At 38.5% G+C, this 23,492-nt stretch overlaps 1 protein-coding gene across 1 annotated transcript in view; it reads left to right on the top strand.

Moving 5' to 3' along the window:
• LOC125238584 overlaps positions 1 to 20,518 on the top strand; it is a 43,937-nt gene extending 23,419 nt beyond the window's left edge. The window contains exons 8-19 of the mRNA XM_048145933.1: positions 1,193 to 1,876; positions 2,027 to 2,442; positions 2,516 to 3,956; positions 5,197 to 5,405; positions 7,520 to 7,609; positions 10,483 to 10,593; positions 11,622 to 12,803; positions 13,885 to 14,037; positions 15,533 to 15,684; positions 17,240 to 17,375; positions 17,785 to 17,914; positions 19,199 to 20,518. Of these exons, the coding sequence (XP_048001890.1) occupies positions 1,193 to 1,876; positions 2,027 to 2,442; positions 2,516 to 3,956; positions 5,197 to 5,405; positions 7,520 to 7,609; positions 10,483 to 10,593; positions 11,622 to 12,803; positions 13,885 to 14,037; positions 15,533 to 15,684; positions 17,240 to 17,375; positions 17,785 to 17,914; positions 19,199 to 19,575 (5,081 nt within the window). The 3' untranslated portion in view covers positions 19,576 to 20,518. The remainder of the gene's footprint in view (positions 1 to 1,192; positions 1,877 to 2,026; positions 2,443 to 2,515; positions 3,957 to 5,196; positions 5,406 to 7,519; positions 7,610 to 10,482; positions 10,594 to 11,621; positions 12,804 to 13,884; positions 14,038 to 15,532; positions 15,685 to 17,239; positions 17,376 to 17,784; positions 17,915 to 19,198) is intronic.
• The last annotated feature ends 2,974 nt before the right edge of the window (positions 20,519 to 23,492 follow it).

Here is a 23,492-nt window from a genome sequence, read left to right as displayed (position 1 = left end):
TTATTAATGACTAAAAAGTATAAAATAAATTAATAGTTTAAAAAACACTATAAAACACGCTTTTATAAATGCACGTAAAAGCCAAAAATAAATTATGGATCGTTCAAGTTATCTCTATTTGTGAGCTGAAGTTTAAAAACTATGTGCTTTTAATTATAATATTTGATTGTAAAAGCGTGGGGCGCTGGAACAGGAAAGACTTTCTTGTAAACAAATACTAATCCGAACTTCCTGGCGAATGAAGTTGCATAAGAACATAACGTTTACATATGCCGCCTAAGGGTTACCAAAGAGAACCAAAGATATCTCGTCCACGAACAAGAACTCTGCATCCTGTCACTGTAGACACTTTCCCCTTTTGTACTTTGATTACCGGAAAAAAGCGGCGTTCTAAGTGTCGGTGACTGTCGACTCTCCTCGCTACTAGCGCATATTTTGTCTGAGTTCGACAAACTGGTACCTACTTTGAACACTGACTTTTAATTGATTTGACTGTTTAATGTAGAACCTACTAGTCATGCTGCAACTCCAGTTAGCGCGTCAATCTGTGTAACCTCCTTCCCGTAACATAGCATAATTTGATTTATCAGCAAGTTATACAAAAAGTCTTTCCTGTTCCAGCGCCCCACGCTTTTACAATCAAATATTATAATTAAAAGCACATAGTTTTTAAACTTCAGCTCACAAATAGAGACAACTTGAACGATCCATAATTTATTTTTGGCTTTTACGTGCATTTATAAAAGCGTGTTTTATAGTGTTTTTTAAACTATTAATTTATTTTTAATTGAATGTAGTTATACGATAACGTTCTAAGTTCCAATCCACATGAAATTTTATACTTTATTTAAGTATTTTGACGACCGGTCTGGCGCAGTCGGTAGTGACCCTGCCTGCTGCGCCACGGTCCCGGGTTCGAATCCCGTTAAGGGCATTTATTTGTGTGATGAGCACAGATATTTGTTCCTGAGTCATGGATGTTTTCTACGTATATAAGTATTTATATATTATATATATCGTTATCTTAGTACCCACAACACAAGCCTTCTTGAGCTTACCGTGGGCCACAGTCAATCTGTGTAAGAATGTCTTATGATATTTATTTATTTATTAAGGACTCTTGTTTTTGATAAACAAGAGTCCTTAATTGCACCGATATAAATTCTTATACTGTTTTATTTCTGTACTGCAGATCTGGGAAAAAATATAGAGGCCTCAGTCAGTGCCATAATTAATGCAGCTCATAAAAGAAATAAAATTCTGAACAGACATACTTCCACGAGTAAGAACTGTGATAAAAATATAGATGTAACAATAAAACCAGAAGTAATCGAAATTGAAGATGACGTTCCGAGTCCGAAGGAAAATATTATTGATGCTATTCAGGATATAGACTTAAGTAATGTAGATGCAATGATAGTTTATGAAAGTGATGAAGAAGATGTGAAAACTATTATTAACCTTGAAATGGGTAAGGGTGAAGAATATGAAGAGCCTCAAAATATAAATAGTTCAGTTTCATATCAGAAAGTCCAACTTGAAAATAACGAAGACGATGATGACGACAGTATAGAATTCAAAGAAAATGAAGATAATTGCCAATTAGAAGATATAAAAATTGATATCCATGAACATAACATAAAAGAAGAATTAATTGAAAGGCATAAGAAAAATAAATGTTCTTCTCCTGATCTAAATAAACAAATAGAGAACGTTATGCGTACCAAAAATGATAGTGATAATGATATTGATAGTGAAATTGAAAATAGTTCGATGAGCAAAGATTTTGACGAAGTAGAAAACCGATTAAAGGGCGAAGTAGTAACTAAACATTGCGAATACATAAATGACACGAATCAAGAGTCAAGTGGCATTGGTGAGTTTTTTTTTAAATTAAATTTCTGTCAATTTTATCATAGATTTAACTAGTAATTGAGTCAGTTCTGAATTTAAAATCTGTGTTTATATTTATATTGTCATAAGATATTATTTTGTAGTTTTTCCTAAATTATGATTTCGTTTTCAGATCCCAAACTACTAATGTGTCCAGTGGTACTTTTAAGAAGAATCGACGAACCAAAAATTCACAACCCTCCTTTACCAATCCGTAGACAATCCACCTCCAATAAACCTTTTGAAACTTCATACAGTAGATTGTCTTATGAGAGGAACGAATTTATAAATAAACCTTCTAGCAGTAGATATAGAGATTATAGAGCTAGGTTAGCCTATGAGAAAAATATATCCAGATCTTTCTATGAGACGAATAAAGAATTGTTAAAACAATGCAAGCCTTGTATGGTGTCTTTAAGAAGGGTGGATGAAGAGGATAAAAAAATGGGGGGAGGTAGAAAAAGGGTTCGACTGCCGGATATGGAGATAGTGAGAAGGAATAATCGTGGTATAGCGACGGCTGAAGTAGCACCAATGATGCCTATACAGGTATGTTAGCATAAAGTCTTCTTATTAAAAAATAACTTATTAAGAAAAAACTAAGTAACTTATTTGCTTCTAGGATGCGACTAAGCGTGTGCGGCCAAATCAGACCTACAACGATTCTGCCATTTTGCCATCGACAGTTTTTGGTCCTTCAGCATCATCGACTTTGCAAGCTTCTGGAACAAATATTTTACATAATACATTCCGACCATCGGTCCCACCGCCGTGGGCACGGACTCCGACGCAAGAATCAGAGCAAACTTCCTTGTCAGAAAACTTGCTCATTCGCAAGACTATTCAGAATTCATTACATACCGAATCTACACAAAATTTAATAAATCCATCAACTCAGTCTTTGCTGCAATCTCAAAATGGGACTTTTGTACAAAACTCTCAAAATTCACTGAATAATTTTAATCCTTTACAAGGTTTATTATCGAATCCTGTGTTACAAGGACCACATATAAACAGGCCACAACAACAAAATATAACAAGTGATTGGCCTCAAGCACAAAATATACTACCAAATCAATTATCAAATATATCACCACAAAATGTAGCTACACAAAACGTATCATCACAGAATATAGCAATGGAAAATACACCGATACATAATGTAACAGCGCAGAATATGGTAACGCAAAATATAGCTATGCAAAATCAAACTCAACCAAATGCAAATATAGCAGATGAATTAGCAGCCACGATAGCAACACAGATTTTGTTAGCTTCAAATACAACAATGCAAAGTTTGTCAATACAGAATCTACAGACACAAAATAAGGACACAAATGAAGTTCCAGAAACACAGAATATAATCGCAAGAGAAGCAGCAATAGCACAGAATACAACAACACCAAATACAGCAAAGCAAAATTCACCAACACAGAATATAGCAATGCAAAATTTACCAACGCAAAATATACCAACACAGAACATAGCAATACAAAATATTACGCAAAATATAGAGACACCAAAAATTTTCATTCCAAATTGGGGTGTCGCCAATATGGCGGGAGTACTACCATTGAGGCAAACAAATATCAACCAGCCAAGCCTAACGATAGACGGGACTTTACTCGCTCAAAATTTCCATGGCATAGTCCTTAAGCAAGATCAACCTATGAACCAATTTGTAACTGGCCCGCAACCTGGTCCATTTATGGTTAACCCAGTTTCTTGTGTTAACACACCAACTATACTTATGAACCCACAGTCTAGCATTGTTGCAAACCAAGCTTTGCTATGTGGCTCAGTATTGCAAATCATACAACCTACTGATGATTCTAATAGGACTCAACCAAAACTTGAAGATTCTACAGGTTCTAAAACACAACAAACCCCAGTTGAAGGTACTTCCAACACCAGCGGTACAGTGGACGAAAACGGAGACACGAAAGCTTTAAGTAACAGTGTTCTGAAAACTGCGGGAAATATTGATTTGCTCCAGGTGGTCCCTGTTGAGAATCTTTTTAAAATGATACCGAAAAAATATACACACAATATTTCATACAAAAGTAAGTGAATAGTTGTATTTTACTGAAGTTTCATAGAATATTTATATGATAAATTTCGGGTACCGTAGTTAGTCTGGAAAAATGTACCTAATTGTGATAGTTTCTTTGTAACGCGTGTTAAAATTCTAATTAACACAAGTCAAATTATATTCTATTGAAAATATTTCAACTTGTGCTATCTTAAAGTAGTCACACCACTATATATATATAAATTAAAACCGAAGTAAATTACACATACGAAAGAAAAAGTGACCAAGGCCTCCAGTGCCTGAGGCTGGAATCGAATCAGCGTACACTGCAATCGCGGCAGATGCCTATTTCCGCTCGGCCACCCAGGTCACAGCTGCTGAGGTCGAAATTATCTCTCATATGAGTAATTTATACAAGGACTCGTAGCGCCCTCTGACCATCCCTAGGGTAGAACGGTGTGGTTCTTGCCCCCCATGTGAACCAAACTCAGGTTGGTATAACACAAGTTGAAATATTTTCAATAGAATATAATTTGACTTGTGTTAAAATATTCAAGTTTTCAAACATTCAACTTTTAGACCTAACTGAAACTCTGTTAATTAGAGATTCGATTTCTTGGTAATTGTTTTGAGTAACGCTAAATATACTCAAAACTTTGGGTCAAAAAGTTGTTTCGCTAAGTATCATTATTTCCTATTTTTTTTAATACTACGTCGGTGGCAAACAAGCATACGGTCCGCCTGATGGAAAGCGGTCACCGTAACCTATGGACGCCTGCAACTCAAACAGTGTCACATGCGTGTTGCCACCCCATTAGAAACTTGTACACTCCCTTTTGCTGTGTTAAGTATAAGTACACAGCAAAAAGGGGTGTACAAGTTCAAAGGAGGGTTAGGGTTGCCGACGACTCAAAGGACAATAGACGGAACAAATTAGTTCCGTAAGTCCTCCCGTCGTCAGCACCCCGCACCTTCGTTGAGCTCTGGCAGCCTTACTCACCGGCAGGAACACAACACTATGAGTAGGGTCTAGTGCTATTTGGCTGCGGTCTTCTGTAAGGCGGAGGTACTACCCCAGTTGGGCTCTGCTCTAGATTCGAGCGAGACGATATCCGCTGTGCTGTGCCCTACCACACAAAGCGGAATATCATTCACTATGCCCTACCTCCTCTAATCCCTATACCTACTTTAGGTTCAGATTTAATGCCTCTGTTCCCCGTTTTTTTGCCTGTACATTATGAATGTCACAGATAAATATGTTTTATCCTCAGATTTTCTCGATTTCCTCGACTGGAAAACATTACCTCTCTCACCGTCATACCTAGTGAAGGATCGGCCCGTGGACTTCAATTACGTTCTGTGCACGGGCCCGGGGCAGGGCTGGCGGCTGAAGGGGCACCTCGTGGTGTCTGACCAACAGAAGCCACCGCCGAAGGCCGCCATATGGGCGTTGAGGCCTAGGGTCCGACTGGACCTGCCAGTGAGTATAATTATACCTTTTTTTAGCTTAAGACTCCCTCTACTGGAGTCTATTACCACTCTCGCCGTCATACCTTGTGAAAGAGCCAGGTGGACTTTAAGTATGTTCTCCATTAGATGCAACGAATAGTTATTTGGCCGGATACCGGATACCGAATATTCGGCCCAACCATCGGCCGAATATTCGGTATCCGGCTGCCGAATATTCGGCAGCAGAATTTTACCTACAATACCTACAATTTAAGCAGGGAGCGGGCGCGTTGTTTCGTAGAGAACTTCGCGTTTATTTTTGTTTATTTATTTATTGTTTTTTTTTTTTTAATTAAGGGCTATGGTTAGAAGTATTATAGCCGTAACTGTTTTTTTTTACATTTCATTTGTCTACCCCAAAATCATTCAATAAAAAATAGCACATCCGGTATCCGGAGTACGTCACTATCCGGCATCCGGCCGAATATTAAAATAAGGGCCGAATAGGCCGGATACCGAATAGTAACCGAATATTCGGTGCTTCTCTATTCTCCATTCTCGTCCATTGCAATGCTGGTGTCGTAAGTACCGCGGTTAGCTGTGTTTTAGAAGGCAGGGCTGGCGGCTGAACTAAAGGCGCACGTTGGTGCGTCTTAAGTGCCACATTTTACTTTTTTAAATATATTTTTAACCGACTTCAAAAAAGGAGGAGGTTCTCAATTCGACTGAATGTTTTTTTTTTTTTTTTTTTTTTTTTTTTTTGTATGTATGTTCCTCGATATCTCCGAGAATTGTGGACCGATTTTCAAAAATTTTTTTTTGATCGAACGGGTATAACCCCGAGATGGTCCCATTGGCACCAAGTCAGGGTCTGATGATGGGATCCTGGAGAAATCGAGGGAACTCTTCAAATGTTATAGGCACATGTAATGTTTTTAGTGTATTTTTCAAAGGTAAACCAGTATTTACGCCTGATAGTAATAATTTTATGTGGCTGAGCTGATGATGGAAGGTCAACTCCTCAATGGTTAGGAGTTAAAGGATAATTCTTTCACTAGTGTACATGTATTCGGACTGATACGTATAATATCAATAGGAACCACTAAAAATCAACAAATAAATAAACTTTTTAACAAAAAATAAAACCGCCTTCAAAAATAAGCGCGTTACAAAACACGGAGAAACTAAAAAGCAAAAAATAATAAACCTTTGAATTCAGGTTTCTTATCGTATTGCAATAATCTAAACATCCAAATTATAAACAAATCAATTATTTTTGGAGTCGGTGCCAGCCTGCGTATGGTTGGGTGGGGCAAACAGGCAATAGCAAGGCGACGAACAGGTCTGGTACCGACTGCAAAAATAATTGATTTGTTTATAATTTGGATGTTTAGATTATTGCAATACGATAAGAAACCTGAATTCAAAGGTTTATTATTTTTTGCTTTTTAGTTTCTCCGTGTTTTGTAACGCGCTTATTTTTGAAGGCGGTTTTATTTTTTGTTAAAAAGTTTATTTTACGCAAGTGTTTTGCTTAGTTTGGGGCTAGGTTGATCTATGATTTTGTGTAAGGTGTAATATTGATATCTAAATATATTTCTTGCCGGTCCCATAGTGGATACCCCCTCCCAACTGAGGGGGGACTGAAATCTTCTCGAGGCTGAGGCGTAGGGTTACGGCTCAGCCACGACATTGGTCTAAGCGCGACAGCGGTGAGCGGCGGCCATACATTGGAGCGAGACACAGCGATGGGACTTTTCATTCGCGCGTATGGCTGCCGCTCACCGCTGTCGCGCTTAGACCAATGTCGTGGCTGGGCCGTTAAAGCCGGCGTAGCTTTATTTGACGTTTATATGCGCATTGTAATATGCCTACTTGAGAAATACTTGAAAAATAAAAAAAATATATAAAAGAAGAAACTGACTGACTGACTGACATCAACGCACAGCCGAAACCGCTGGTCTTAGAGAAGAGATTCCAAATTTGGCAAGGTGTGGAGGAGCACTAAGAAAGGATTTTTTTTTATTCACCTCCTAAGGGAGTGGAATGGGGATCGAAAATTTGTATGAAAAAACGTATTGTATGATTACGTATGCGGGCGCAGCCGCGGGAAAAAACTAGTCTAAAATGAAAATTTTGTTGCAGACAGCGGAAGACGGCAAGGCGGCCCCGCACGTGACATTCCAAGAAAAACTGTACCAGAAGGTTCTCGACTCCCCTCTCACATATGCTATGGTGAGTGTATAATACGGTGATGGTAAATAAGTGCCAGTTTATGAAAAAAAGGAATCGGTTATCAAATGAAAATGAAAATGAAATGAAAATGAAAATGAAAATGAAAATGAAAATAAAAATGAAAATGAAAATGAAAATGAAATATTTATTTTTCAAGTAGGCATATTACAATGCGCATATGAACGTCAAATAAAGCTACGCCGGCTCTAACCCTACGCCTCAGCCTCGAGAAGATTTCAGTCCCCCCTCAGTTGGGAGGGGGGTATCCACTATGGGACCGGCAAGAAACTCGGCGGGCAACTTCTTTTCAAAACATTACATCTTATAATTAACATGCATTAAATAACAACATACAATTTAACATGCAAAAGTATTCATCAAAGAATATGAACAGACTAGGTACTCTATGGAAATCAATTTCAATAAATTATATTATTGCTTAATAATACGTCGTTCTTCTTCAGAGAAAACATCAAATTGTCATAGAAGAAAAAGATAATATGAATCTCAATATCATTAAATATGTAATTTACCTACACAACATAAAATATAAAATATTTGATGTGCTTTCTTATCTGAACTGTGTCCTCTATACATAATACAATTATTTTAATTGCTATTCGTTTTTTGTAGTTTCTGGTTCGGGCCATGCATGTTTGTCTGTCAAATAGTCCTCGACTCTGTAATAAGCCTTTAACATCAATGATTTTTTTAAGTAGTTCTTAAGAGCTGGGAGGGGTAATCTCAAAGCAGTGTCAGGTAACTTATTATAAAAATGAATGCATTGCCCAACAAATGACTTCTGTACTTTACGGACACGAAACTTCTTTATGGCAAGCTTATTTTTGTTTCTAGTGTTATAATTATGGATATCAGAATTCTTAGTGAAACAGTCTAAATTCTTAACAACATAAATTATACTATCATAAATGTATTGGGAAGCTACAGTTAAGATATTAATTTCTTTGAAGAGTTCTCTTACTGATTCACGTGTTCCTAAGTTGTAAATAGAACGAATGGCTCTCTTTTGTAATACAAAGATAGTCTGTATGTCAGCTGCTTTGCCCCAAACCAGAATACCGTATGACATTACACTGTGAAAATAACTATGATACACTAGGCGAGCTGTCTCAACATTAGTCAGTTGCCTGATTCTCCTAACGGCGTATGCGGCTGAACTTAATTTGCTTGCTAGTTTCTTTATATGAGGACTCCATTGTAGATTTTTGTCCAATGTTAAACCAAGAAACAGTGTTGTATCTACCATCTCTAAGCATTCATCATTCAAAAGTATTTTTGTATCGATTGGTTTAACATTCGGCAGAGAAAATCGAATACATTTGGTTTTCTTAGAATTAAGAAGTAAATTGTTGACAGTAAACCACTGCAGTACATCAGCTAACGTGCTATTAATTACATTGTAATCCGTAGATTTTCGGTCAACATTAAAAAGCAGTGATGTATCATCAGCAAAAAGTACTATTTCACAAAAGTTTTTCACTATACATGGCAAATCATTTATATAAACCAAAAACAGGAATGGACCTAAAATTGAGCCTTGTGGCACTCCTAATTGGACTACAGTCCCGCTAGAGCGAGTTTTGTTAACAACTACTGTTTGTGTTCTATTGCTAAGGTAAGAAGACATAAAGTTTAGGGCATTTATAGACAAACCATAATGTTCTAATTTCAAAATGAGCGTTCCATGATCCACACAATCAAAGGCTTTTGAAAGATCACAAAATATGCCAATTGCATCACAAGAATTTTCCCAAAAATTATATATATGTTTAATGAGTACCGAAGCAGCATCGGTCGTGGAACGGCCCCTTGTGAAACCGAACTGTTTGCTTGTAAGTAATCTATGTCTGTTGAAGTGTCCCAGTAGATCATTTAACATTAGCTTCTCAAAGACTTTACTTAGTACAGGAAGTATTGATATGGGACGGAAATTGGTTATATCACTCGAATCACCCGATTTAAAAAGCGGTATGACTTTGCTACATTTCATAAGATCTGGAAAGGTGCCTTGTGAAATTGAAATATTATATATTACGGCCAAGTAAGGTGCTATTATATCTATGACATGACTAATTACTTTAACTGATGTTCCCCATAAGTCTTCCGTTTTCTTTAAATTGAGTGACTCAAAGAAAAATAGTAAGCAAGACTGGCTGTATGACTCAATCCCGTGTTAATGTCAAATCTCTCGCAAATCTCGCTTCGCTCGTCGTCGTACCTAACGGTGGCTCTGGGGCAGCTTTTCTTTTTTGATAGCGAGTAATATTTCTGTAATATTATGCAATGAGATTATTTAAAAATATTTTAAGCGGGTTACTCACGTATTAAGTCGATATAGCGTTACTGATACTAGTATGCGTCGCGCTCTCGACATGTAAAGGCGGGGTCGCTACTCTTGAGAAAGGTTCTCGAAATTGAACCGAAACATGTCGAACGCTATATCGACTTAATACGTGAGTAACCCGCTTAAAATATTTTTAAATATGTATGAGTCTCACGGGAGTTTTACAATGAGATTATTATGGTACATACAATTATGCTAAATTAAAGTTGGCCAAAGTGATGTTCTGTAAAACAATATTCTGCCAAATGTGGCTTATGCGTGGTAGTAATAATGTCAATTAAGTTTTCTGCAAAATTACCATTCGACTGAATGTGTTTCTGCAAAACATGTTATGCGAAGTGTGTTTTGGACTAAAATTATTTTGCCAGATGAGGGTAACCCGTCAAATAATGTCGGTTGGTCGCCTGCAGGTGTCGGACCGTCGGACCGTGAACAATGGAAATGCCTTCTGAGAGCTGTTCTTTTGACAGAATCTCATGGTCATCATAATCGATGTATGGTTTTTCAGATGTTGGTAGCAGTGGAATCTGCGGCGGCGTGTCAGAGGCTGCTGAACCGCGGGGCTGCCCTGCAGTTCTACTGTCTGGGGAATGGGAGGTTGCACCCGATACTATCGCAGGTCAGTTGTTTATAACAATATAATTATCTCTGAATCATTATGTCATTATTTATTTGTTACTCAAAAATACAGTATAAAGGGACAGACACACCATAACAGTAAAAACGGCAAAACGTACTTTGTGCAATGTTTAATGTATAATTTTTAATATTATTTTCAGTGCATATTATGGTGTCGCTTTTGTAAAACTAGTGCCTACGCCAAATCTTGGGATTAGTTGTCAAAGCGGACTCCAGGCTCCCATGAGCCGTGGCAAATGCCGGGATAACGCAAGGAGGATGATGAGATTGATGAGTGCATATTATGGTGTTACCTAGGGTGCGAAGAGGAAATTCTTAACTCGTCTCAATTGAAACACTCCTTACCATCACTAATTTTGAATTCCCCCTTTTACGAACTTGTATCGTATTTTTTTTTACTATAATGTGGTTATATTGTCCCAGATTTGTAAATACACATTTTTGACACATTTGTTTTGAAGTATGTTGTGATGTGGCTAAGACGTTATCGTTTGCCAAATGTAACGATTAATTTCGAATTGGTTGAATCGATTAGGCCCTATGTACAAGGAGGTGCTTAAACAAATATACGATTTCTATCAACTTACTAAAATGTCATTTGAATCGAAATTACAGACTCTGCCACAGCACTAGTTTAAAAAAAAAAACATTCAGTCGAATTGAGAACCTCCTCCTTTTTTGAAGTCGGTTAATAAAAATGAATGATAAATGACATAACAAGTAAATCCTGGGTGATAAATTAATATCGTAAATTACTCACTAACGAAGATCCGCAAAAATGTAACATGTGTTAGATTATATTTAAAGTCAGCGAAATATTGTTTTTAAGTACTTGATTTTTTTTAATAATATTAAAGGATTTTATTTAAAATTTCATTAGGTTCCGCGAGTTTACGTTTTGTGGGCGCTGTCGTGTATCAAAAAGAGGTTCTTACAAATCTGGGACAATAATTAGTAAGTGCTTTGATGATTGTTTTTAAACAAACGAAATAAAATGAAATATTCCAGCGTTTAGACAGCGGCTCTTTCATCCTACAAGGCGAGGCCGACATCGAATCGCCTCTAGCCGAGCTCACGCGCCGCCTCCACCCAAAACCGCCGACGCCGACAAACAAACCCGCCACGCCGACCGCGCCGATACTCAGCGCCATGATCTCCGCCGCGCCGAGGCAGTTACCACGGCAACAAGTTGTAGCCACCGCGCCGATTTTAAGCGCGTTGATTTCAGCAGACAGGAGACCTGTGACGAACACGTTAACGATAACAGTGTCTGATTCTGAATCCGATCTGACCCCACCAATGTCACCCATATCGATAGATTCAGGATCCGCTGTTCAATCAGAAACAGGATCATTAACTGATCCTGTACCATCTACATCGAAACTTACGCCGTCTGAATCCGAACGACCAAAGTTGAAACCGGAATCGGAAAAAGTTACATCCATGCCGACTCCGCCAGTAGTCTCCGAGAATTCACTATCTGCTGAGTCTTCAGTAAATTCCAAGCCAAATTCAGAATTAGCCAAATCGATTGATGAAAAACCATCGAATTCAACCGAAACGGAAAAAACATCGAAATGGGCAAAATTACATTTAGGTAGAATTAAAAAAGCCATAAAAGTCACAGATCTGATAGCGTCCACGCCATCATTGAAGAACCCGATTATCAAGCGGAGATTCACAAAGTTACCTCCAGGGATGAAATCACTAACTAAACTTCAAGTAGAAAGGACTTCACCAAGCGAAACTACTGGAAGTCTCTCAGTGCCAACCAAGTCGGATGCTCAAATAAATACTTCAATACCAACTAAACTGACAGCTCAAAGAATGACGAAACGGCCAAAGTTTAAACCACGCATATTACAAAAAGAAACAAAACCTCAAGAAGAAAACGCGCCTGCTTCACTACAAAACAAGTCTACTCGAATACCAGCGAAACGGTTTAGACCATCCTTACGGAGACAACAATCGAAATTAGCTCGAAAACATGTAACGTCGAAACTGCCGGCGGTTAATCTAGCGTCGCCGAATCCACCGTCAAAATTATCGTTGAATCCTGATGAATCCTGTGATCGGAAGCCACTGCAGAATCCACAGTCGGATATACCAACGACCAAATCGTTCAGGCCGAGTATATTAAAGCGGAAAGTGCCAGAACTAACCACGCCGAAACTGGAGCCGATTGAGCCGGTAATCCTTATTTTATTTTTAAATCATTGGAAGTAACCCGTCGTGGGTTACTTTCCACGTAGTCAGATTCTTTGATATTTTATTTTTATCCCCCGACGCAAAAACGACGGGGTGTTATAAGTTTGACGTGTCTGTCTGTGTGTATGTCTGTCTGTCTGTCTGTCTGTTTGTCTGTCTGTCTGTCTGTGGCATTGTAGCTCTCGAACGGATGAACCGATTTTGATTTAGTTTATTTTGTCTGAAAGCTGAGTCAGTCGAGAGTGTTCTTAGACATGTTTCATGAAAATCGGTGTACACTATACAACGTGTTTCCGGTAACACTCAAAACCTCAGACACCCCAACTGATTTTTATTTTTTTAAACTCATCTAGAGTATTCATCTTTTAATCTGATGTTTACTTTTTTTTAAATTGAATTTTTAATTTTCTGTACAGCTCTACTTGACTTTTAGCTCTACACTCAATAAAATAATTGCTAACTTCCACCATAAACCATAAAACTATTTATTTGTGTACGTTACTGCAACGATATAAGGTTTACCAATAGACAGCTAAGATGTCACTGTAAAACACTTTAAAGCTTTGTCACAGTAAACTTCAAATTGGACAGGTAATCGCAGTAAGCAAATTTAAACCCAATATTCAAAATGACAAGGTTGTAATTAGGTACGAGTTCAATTTGTTATGACTTATGATAAACATTAAGATGAAATTGACAAACAACGTCAAACTCGTCTCGTCAAACACGTCAATTCGTCGCTCCGTTTTGTCGTGAAGAGCGGACAAACCAAAGAAACAGACACACTTTCCCATTTATAATATCAGTAAGGTACAGCGGGACAAATCTCGACTGGAGGGCAATTGTAACTAATCCATTTATCCCATTATTACACTATGTTTTTGAGTTCTACATGATCACTGAACACGCCTACTATATATAACCAGTGGACACTCTATTTAATAATGCAAATATTGTAAAACATGGAAAAAATGGACCAGCTACATTTTGCCCCCAGTCGAGATTAGCTCTGCTGTACCTTATGGGTTTTGTGTAACAGGTGTCTAAATGCCGTTTCTTTCAGCCAACGCCATCAGTAAGTCCCGGAAGCCAGCAGTTCGACTGGGACGCGTTGTCGGAAGCGGACTTCGTAGCCCACTACCGCCTGCCCAAGCGGCGCGTGCGCACGCTGGCGCACGAGCTAGCGCCACATATACAGGAACACTGCATTAAGAAGGTAAGATTTATTAAATAACTAGCTCTTGCCCGCGGCTTCGCTTGCGTTAGAAAGAGATGAAAAGTAGCCTATGTCACTTTTCAACCCTTCAACCGTCTCCACATAAAAAATTACGTCAATTCGTCGCTCCGTTTTGCCGTGAAAGACTGACAAACGAAGACATACACACATCTTCACATTTATAATATTAGTATGGATGTAAAAACAAATAAATACATACCCTACGCCTATATACCATAAATGAAACTATAGGTCTATTTTCTGTTCCTTTTATTGTGAAAAAAAAAATGTATGACTGTTTGTTTCTGAATATATTCTGAAACTATTCAAGTTTCAGTGCCACTCTTGGCAGTGAAAGGGTTAAAAGAAAGCGAAATTGTGACGTTGCAGTGACAGGTTGCCAGCCTCTCGCCTATGCCGCAATTTAACCCATATCCCACAGTCGCCTTCTACGACACCCACGGGACGAAAGGGGTGGTGAAATTCTTAACCCGTCACCACACGGATCAAGTTAGCAATGTTTTTTACAAGATCGAAAAGTGCGTTTTTTATAAAGCAAAATCGTACGGATAGTATTACTTTTCCGGACTAGTGCTTTTTGCTTTTTTAGGGTTCCGTAGTCAACTAGGAACCCTTATAGTTTCGCCATGTCTGTCTGTCCGTCCGTCCGTCCGTCCGTCCGTCCGTCCGTCCGTCCGCGGATAATCTCAGTAACCGTTAGCACTAGAAAGCTGAAATTTGGTACCAATATGTATATCAATCACGCCAACAAAGTGCAAAAATAAAAAATGGAAAAAAATGTTTTATTAGGGTACCCCCCCTACAAGTAAAGTGGGGGCTGATATTTTTTTTCATTCCAACCCCAACGTGTGATATATCGTTGGATAGGTATTTAAAAATGAATAAGGGTTTACTAAGACCGTTTTTTGATAATATTAATATTTTCGGAAATAATCGCTCCTAAAGGAAAAAAAAGTGCGTCCCCCCCCTCTAACTTTTGAACCATATGTTTAAAAAATATGGAAAAAATCACAAAAGTAGAACTTTATAAAGACTTTCTAGGAAAATTGTTTTGAACTTGATAGGTTCAGTAATTTTTGAGAAAAATACGGAAAACTACGGAACCCTACACTGAGCGTGGCCCGACACGCTCTTGGCCGGTTTTTAATTTAGAACTTCACTATCAGTCCCATAAAAATAGCTATTTATGCATGTGCTCGAAATAGTACATTACGATACAAGTGCGTATAAAAGGAAGTTTGAAACGAGTGGCGATAAATAAAAACACGACCGAAGGGAGTGTTTTAAATCGACACGAGTTGCGAATTTCCTTTTCGCACGTGTATCGTACGACGTTTTTCAGTACAGATGGCCCTCCGAAGTTTCGACCTGGCATATAATGAACCACTTCTCGCACTAGTGCCTTCGATCGTGTTTTAATTTATCTCAACTTCCTTTTTTTCGCACTGTTACTATTTTTAGTATTTATTATCAGGTGTTGTCCTGCCTGCGTTACCTAGCGACGGACGCCGCGCGCCCCCTGGCGGGCGCCGCGCAAGTCATCGACGCGCTCAACCATCAGAGTTTCTACAATAAGTATATCACCTTCCCAATGGAGAAGGAACAACGGGAGAAAATCAAAAAAAGGTAAAATGAAAAAAAAAATTAAAATGAAATATTTATTTTTCAAGTAGGCATATTACAATGCGCATATGAACGTGAAATAAAGCTACGTCGGCTCTAACCCTACGCCTCAGCCTCGAGAAGATTTCAGTCCCCCCTCAGTTGAGAGGGGGGTATCCACTATGGGACCGGCAAGAAACTCGGCGGGCCACTTCTTTTCAAAACATTACATCTTATAATTAACATGCATTAAATAACAAGATAAAATGTAACATGCAAAAGTATTCATCAAAAAAATTATTAACAGACTAGGTAGGTACTCTATAGAAATTAATTTCAATAAATTATATTGTAGTTTAATAATACGTCGTTCTTCTTCAGAGAATTAAATATGCCTTATGCTTGTGCGAAGCGCTGGTGGCCTAGCGGTAAGAGCGTGCGACTTTCGATCCGGATTGCGGGTTCGAACCCCGGCTCGTACCAATGAATTTCGGAACTTATGTTCGAAATGTCATTTGATATTTGCCAGTTGCTTTTCGGTGAAGGAAAACATCGTGAGGAAACCGGACTAATTCCAATAAGGCCTAGTTACCCTTCGGGTTGGAAGGTCAGATGGCAGTCGCTTTCGTAAAACTAGTGCCTACGCCAAATCTTGGGATTAGTTGTCAAAAGCGAACCCCAGGCTCCCATGAGCCGTGGAAAATGCCGGGATAACGCAAGGAGGATGATGATTTGAGTCTTACGGGAGTTTTATAGTTTTTTTTTTTTTACTACGTCGGTGGCAAACAAGCATACGGCCCGCCTGATGTAAAGCGGTTACCGTAACCTATGGACGCCTGCAACTCAAACAGTGTCACATGCGCGTTGCCACCCCATTAGAAACTTGTACACTAGTGTACTTAATTAACACAGCAAAAAGGAGTGTACAAGTTCTAAGGAGGGTTCGGGTTGCCGACGACTCAAAGTACAATAGACGGAACAAGTTAGTTCCGTAAGTCCTCCCGTCATCAGCACACCGCACCCTCGTTGAGCTCTGGCAGCCTTACTCACCGACAGGAACACAACACATAGTTAAAATTGTTTTGTAAATTCCCATAATAGATAGGCGTGTAATGTATCTGCATTTACGAAATAAATTAATATGAATGGGCCATTTTTTTTTTCAAAGTTGTCCACCCCACTTTTTTTGTAACATGGGTATTTTTTACACGATTAATACTATTAATACTCAGAATCACGAGCTTTTTCGATCCTGATAGGAGAAAAAAAAATGTCCCAACACTTCCATACATTTTTTCGAACCTTCCATTCCGTTACCGCCATACAAAATGTATGAAAAAATGGTAACGGAATTAGGGAAAAGCCTTGGGACACTTTTTCTCCTATTAGAATTGAAAGAGCTCGCGATTCCGAGTGAATAACCACATTAAATTTCCAAATAAAAAAAAAAAGTTGGGGGACAACTTTGAAAAAAAATGGCCCGAATATGCTATTAAAATTTTAATATCAGAGTCCTTAGAATTCACTGTAAATTGTATTCAATGACGTTATGTTTCGTTTTCGAATGTCTTTATTGCAGGTTTAAGCAGCTGTACAAGTTTTCCAACGTGCTTGGCGTGGTGGACGGGGTGCATATAGAGCTACGCGACTGGCCTCCGGGACATGAGGGCGTCTTCCTCAATCGAGCGGGCTTTCACTCGCTCAACGTGCAACTAGTAAGATAAACTATAACCTAATGGTGCCAACTAGTAAGGTCACATACATATCTAACCTAACCTACAGTTTCAACTAGTAACATCGCTAACCTATTGGTGTCAACTAGTAATATTACTAACCTAACGGTGTCAACTAGTAGGGTCACATACATATCTAACCTAACCCACTGTGTCACCTAATAATATCACTAATCTAACGGCACACCTCGGACACTGGCGATCAAATATATGAAAGAAGCGCGTTCCTACGCACACAATCTAAGCTCGTGTAAACGCGTACCATGCTTGTATGAGTGAGAGACAGGTCGATTGGTCGCGTGGTACAGGTGGTAACTATTTTTACACCGAGAGCGGGTGTAAAAATATAGTTATAGAAAATTCCTAAGCTTACCAACTAATTTTGTCATAGATCTGCGACGCGGACCTGAACATACTCAGCGTGGACAGCAGCCAGGGCGGCTGCACGCACGACTGCACCGCGTGGACTGCGCACCACCTGCATCACCACCTGCAGCGGCTGCAGGACGGCTACCTGCTGGGTGAGTGTACACCTGTAGGGCAGCCAGAGCGGGGGTGAGTGTAGACCTGTAGGACAGCCAGAGCGGCTCCACATGCTGGGTGAGTGTACACCTGTAGGACAGCCTGTAGGGCGGCTTCAACTATCCTTTCGCTTGCTCGTTTTTCAATTCCACACTCGGCGTTAAAATACAACTTTGCATTTGTATAACAAATAACTAATACAACAACATACAATCACGCCTGTATCCCATAAAGGGGTAGGCAGAACACATGAAATTTAGTAGTTTCAGTCGCGTAGTTCTATATGCACCCCGTCCACCACGCCAAGCACGTTTGGAAGCTTGTACAGCTGCTTAAACCTGCAATAAAGACATTCGAAAACGAAACATAACGTCATTGAATAAAATTTACAGTGAATTCTAAATAAATAACAAACATACATACAATCACGCCTGTATCCCATAAAGGGGTAGGCAGAGCACATGAAACAACTAAAGCTTCAGTGCCACTCTTGGCAAATAAGGGGTTGAAAGAAAACGAAACTGACATCAGTGACAGGTTGCCAGCTTCACGGCTACGCCACAATTTAACCCACACTACACACTGACATAAAAAACACTACTTTTTACTATTACACTGACATAAAAAATGATGTGCCAAGAAATAGCCTCACCTCCGCATATTGCTGGCAACTTCCAGCGTTACGCCCGTATCCTACAATGGGATAGGCAGAGCACATTAGACTACTCAAGTTTCAGTGGCACTTGCAAGGGAAGGGGTTAAACTAAAACGAAATTGTGACATTGCAGTGACAGGTTGCCAGCCTCTCGCCTACTCCACAATTAAACCCACGATGATAAGTGATGTGATCTCATCAAATTAAAACACTTACAAATAGTGCGATAGGGACGGCCTGATGTTTTATTATTTATCGACCTTGCTTGCCTGCCTTGATTTATTTTTGGGTTAAAATCAAAAAGGTACAAAGGCAAAAAAGGTCCGCGTCGTACAGCTGCGTTCGTGACCAACAAAATGGTCCCGATGGAAGACCAGCGCTGACCGTCGTGTTAGCATTTTATGCTGAGTCGGGACCATTTCGTGGTAACTTATATGTTTCATTTCTTTTATTTGCTGTTCTGTTTTCTTACTTGTGTATTTTGTAGTTATCACGAATAAATAATTGATTGATTGATTGAAAAAACTCTATTAAACGTATTCTAAGCTTAGTGGCATCGATTGTTGACTTTTCAGCTCACTAAAAAGATAATTTGAGCCGTAGTGTTCACATAAATTGTCTATTACAGGTGACTCCGGCTACCTCCAGCGCGAAACCCTCATGACGCCCTTCCCCTCCCCCTCCTCCCGCGCCCAAACCCTCTACAACTCCCTCCACCACCGCGCCTGGAACTCCATCAAACAAACCCTCCACACCATCAGACTACGCTGGAGAAGACTCACTACCCCATTACAGGAAAGCAAAGCTAGGAACATAATAAATGCTTGTGTGATCCTGCATAACATCGCGCAAGAATGTAACGCACCCATACCTTACACAGACTTAAAAGAGCAAAAACAGCGAGATGAGTTGTTAGAAGAGCAGCAGGAGGGAGCGGTGGAGAGTTTGGTCACCGCGCCCGACAGGGGGCGGGTGTTGAGGGAGTGGGAGAGGGGGGCTCGCTAGAGACCGGCTGGTGGGGGGCTTGAGTGAGTTGATGACGAATGACTCTCCAATAGTGTTAGATGATATTGAAAGTGATTAAATAAAAAAAAAATACACAATTTGTAACTTACTTATATATTTACTGTCGCCAACGGACGGGGCGTTCAAAAGTATCTGAACACGCCCGAACATCTTGACGATAAAAGTGTGTTTAGTTATTTATGATCACCTTGACCGTGACATGAGCGATATAACGACTCGAGTTTGCAATATTCTTACGCCCAGAGTTACACAATGTTTTTCATCACACTTGCAATATGACTCAGTGGTAGATGAACTTGAAAGTTATTGGATAAAAAATAGACATAACGTGTAACTTATTATATGTTCAGTCGCTAGATATATCTCGATGTGGCCACGACGTTCAACGATATCGGATGTCGGATCGATATTCCATATATTTACGCCGTCATCTTTGATGTTTTCCTGTGAAATCCTTCGTCCATCCGATATCGGATCGGATAATGTGAAAACGCACTAACCTTGACGATAAAATTGTGTTCAGATATTTCTGATCAGCTTGACCGCTCCGATATATCAGGTGAACTGTTAAATATTTTCCTGTTTCCTAATAAATGTCTGTATAAGTTGTGGTATGTATAAGTATGGACTGTGTTATTTACCTAATGTTTCCTAATAAATATCTGTGTTCATCACACAAATGCCATCACAAAATATTATCGAACTTATAGTTTATTGTGAACTTTAGAGACCCTTTGTTAATTTAGTGAATAAGGTTTGGTTTAAACGTGTATAAGTTTAAAATGATATTCTAAGTTTTTGGTTGACAGGCGATGATGATCTACATTTTCTTTTACAATAAGTACATGTAAATAAAATCGGTATGTTAAACCTCCATACATTGTTTTTGTAAATACAACAGTAAAGTGTATATTTTGATTTATTTCCTAGTTTTCTTTATTAATGTACCCAAAGATAAACCACCAAAACAACCTACGAAAACCGTAGCTCAGCAATTCCCGTTTAGTTTGTACATTTGGATCACGTCTCCGATTTGGATAAAAATTGGTAGGCTGATCCATGATGCTGAGCAAGATTTACTAGGTTTCCCAAAATGTCCTAGGTTGATTGTATGAAACTTTCCTTTTTTGTTACCGAAAATGTATAGAAATCTGGTAACAAAAAAGGAAGGTTTCATACAAACTACATAGGACGTTTTGGGAGACCTAGTGGATCTTGCTCAGCATCATGGACTCTATCAGCCTAGCAGTTTTTATCCAAATCGGAGACGTGCTCCAAATGTACAAACTAGAGATGGGCCGAATATGGACTTTGCCGAATACGAATATTCGGCCGAACATTCGGTTCAGCTCTTACCGAACCGAACATTCGGCCGAATATTCGGTTACGCCATATTTAGAAAGCGAATGGTAAGATTAAAACTATTAAATGATTGATAATTGTTATACATACTACAACTATGTTCTTATGATTTAGTGGATAACTAAAACTTAGTAAAAACAACTCTGAACTCTTCTCAACTCTTAAACGACGGTTTTTTTAACTTTTTTACAAAACAATTGTTTATATTTTGACGCATTTTTAGTAGTTCCTTTGAAAGTTACAAAAATAGGAGCTTATTATGCAATGGAATACGTAAGATCTTCATTAGTTATTTACTTTTCCCCTCACTAGCTCGGAAACACGTGTTTTGTCCTTTAATACCAGCGGGTAAAAACTCATTTTATCCACTAGTGGGTAAAGTAATTTGACCTTTAATAAAGTCAAATTAATTGCTTTAAAATTGATAAAAGTAGGTAAATCTAGTAATAAAGATGATTTACCACTTGTGGAACTACTGGAAGCAGTGATAAACGCATTTTTTGCGTTGTAGTTTCCTCGCTATAGTGAGGGGAAAAGTTTTGTGTTACACTCGGGTTCAAATGTATTTTACTTCTCGTGTGTTAAAAAACTCGCAAAAGTTTAGGATTCTATTCTCGAACCACTCGCTTCGCTCGTGGTTCAACTATAGAATCCTTTCACTTGCTCGTTTTTCAATTCCACAGTCGGCGTTAAAATACAACTTTGCCCCCTTGTATAACAAATAACTATTGTTTATTCGGTAAATATTTGGCAATGTAACCGAACTATTCGGCCGAATACGAACATTGAAAATCTTGCCGAATATGCCGAATACCGAATATTCGGCCCATCTCTAATACAAACTTAACGGGAATTGCACAGCTTACTTATTAAATTTTATGGAGTGTCATACGAATGCACTAGATCAACTAGATACAGGTCTGACCAGAAATGTATGTAGCTACGCGCCATGTTGCGATATTTCATTAGAACTACAGTAGAGTCCGGTTAGAACGACTTCGCTTAGAACGACGTAAGCACAGGTATTTGTTTGGTTTTCATATAAGATCGTATGAAAGTGCATCGACGTAAAAACGACGTGGTGTTATAAGTTTGACGTGTCTGTCTGTGTGTGTGTGTGTCTGTCTGTAGTATCGTAGCTCCCGAACGGATGAACCGATTTCGATTTAGTTTTTTTTGTTTGAAAGCTGAGTTAGTCGGGAGTTTTCTTAGCCATGTTTCATGAAAATCGGTCCACTATGTCGCGGTCGGGGGTTTTTTCAAAATTTTAATTTTGTGGTTAGGCTATTACTAGTAAATTGAGGAAACAAAAAGTTATTTCCGCCCCACGCATGGCTACCTCTATTGCCTACAAGTAAGATGAAATTGTGGCCATGTGACTTTTTAGAGCATTGGTTTTAACGATTTGAACAATTTGTGGTCTAATCTTATAAGTTACATAGAACCCACATTTAAATTTTCTACGATTGGGTATTAACTAGCTTAACTTACATAAGTGCATAACTGTATTTATTTTTTATTACCTTTTCCAAAAACACTAAAAATATATCGTTAAAAATATAAACGCCTTCTATTTACGAACAGGATCTAAACAAACAAACAAATATTTACCTGCAGTTCCAAGTCGGGAAACAAGAGGCCCTCAAATATTGTCTTGGAGTCTACAATCTCGAACTGTTTATCCATGAATTACTCGAGATAATTCGTAAATGACCTTTGACTTGATTAAATAAGCTTTTTTTAGGTATGAGAAAAATAAAGCGCAAAATATATTATTATGATAACAATCATAATAAAGTCCGGGGCCCCATGGTCCCGAGAGCTGGAAGGGACATACAAATAATAATAATACTTAATATTCTTTATTGTACGAGAGAGCAAGGCAAACCCAAAGCCCGATGGACTGACGACATAGTAAGACTTGCTGGTGATCAATGGATGCATAAAGCAAACAATAGAAACGCTTGGAGATCACTAGAGGAGGCCTTCACCTTCGAGTAGGGCTTCTTACAAACCGCAATAGTTAAAAGTATTAGTATGTAAAATGTATTAGATTAGATTATGTAGAAATAAGTTTAAATTGTATTTTATCGTTTTATAAGTTGTAAGAAATATAAGGCTTTTTTATTTTTTATTTTATTTATTTATTTATTCTTTATTTTGCACATTAAGTCAATAAATACAACAATTCAAATAAGAAATTAAGCAACAACATATGCATAATGATATGATATAACATATATGATATTAGATACTTCGATTAATAGTTATGGAATGGCTCGAAGAACCACGTATTTATAGTAGAAACTTTAAGTACATGGAGCCTATGGAGGGACTTGCTTAAAGTTCTTACTGCTAACTGCTGGCAAGCATGGTCGCGCGATAAATCATATAAACATCTAGCCTGTTTATTCTAATTGACACATGCTAAATTATCCTTTAATTAAAATAATAACCCACTATAATTTGGATCTTTTTAAATCAAGAGTGAATAGATATTTTTTGGGTAAACATGCTTCATCCTAGACTGCATC

Source organism: Leguminivora glycinivorella, chromosome 24 (assembly GCF_023078275.1).
Source record: "Leguminivora glycinivorella isolate SPB_JAAS2020 chromosome 24, LegGlyc_1.1, whole genome shotgun sequence".
NCBI lineage: Eukaryota > Metazoa > Arthropoda > Insecta > Lepidoptera > Tortricidae > Leguminivora > Leguminivora glycinivorella.
The sequence above is the reverse complement of the archived record's forward strand: the minus strand, read 5'-3'. Positions and strand labels throughout refer to the sequence as shown.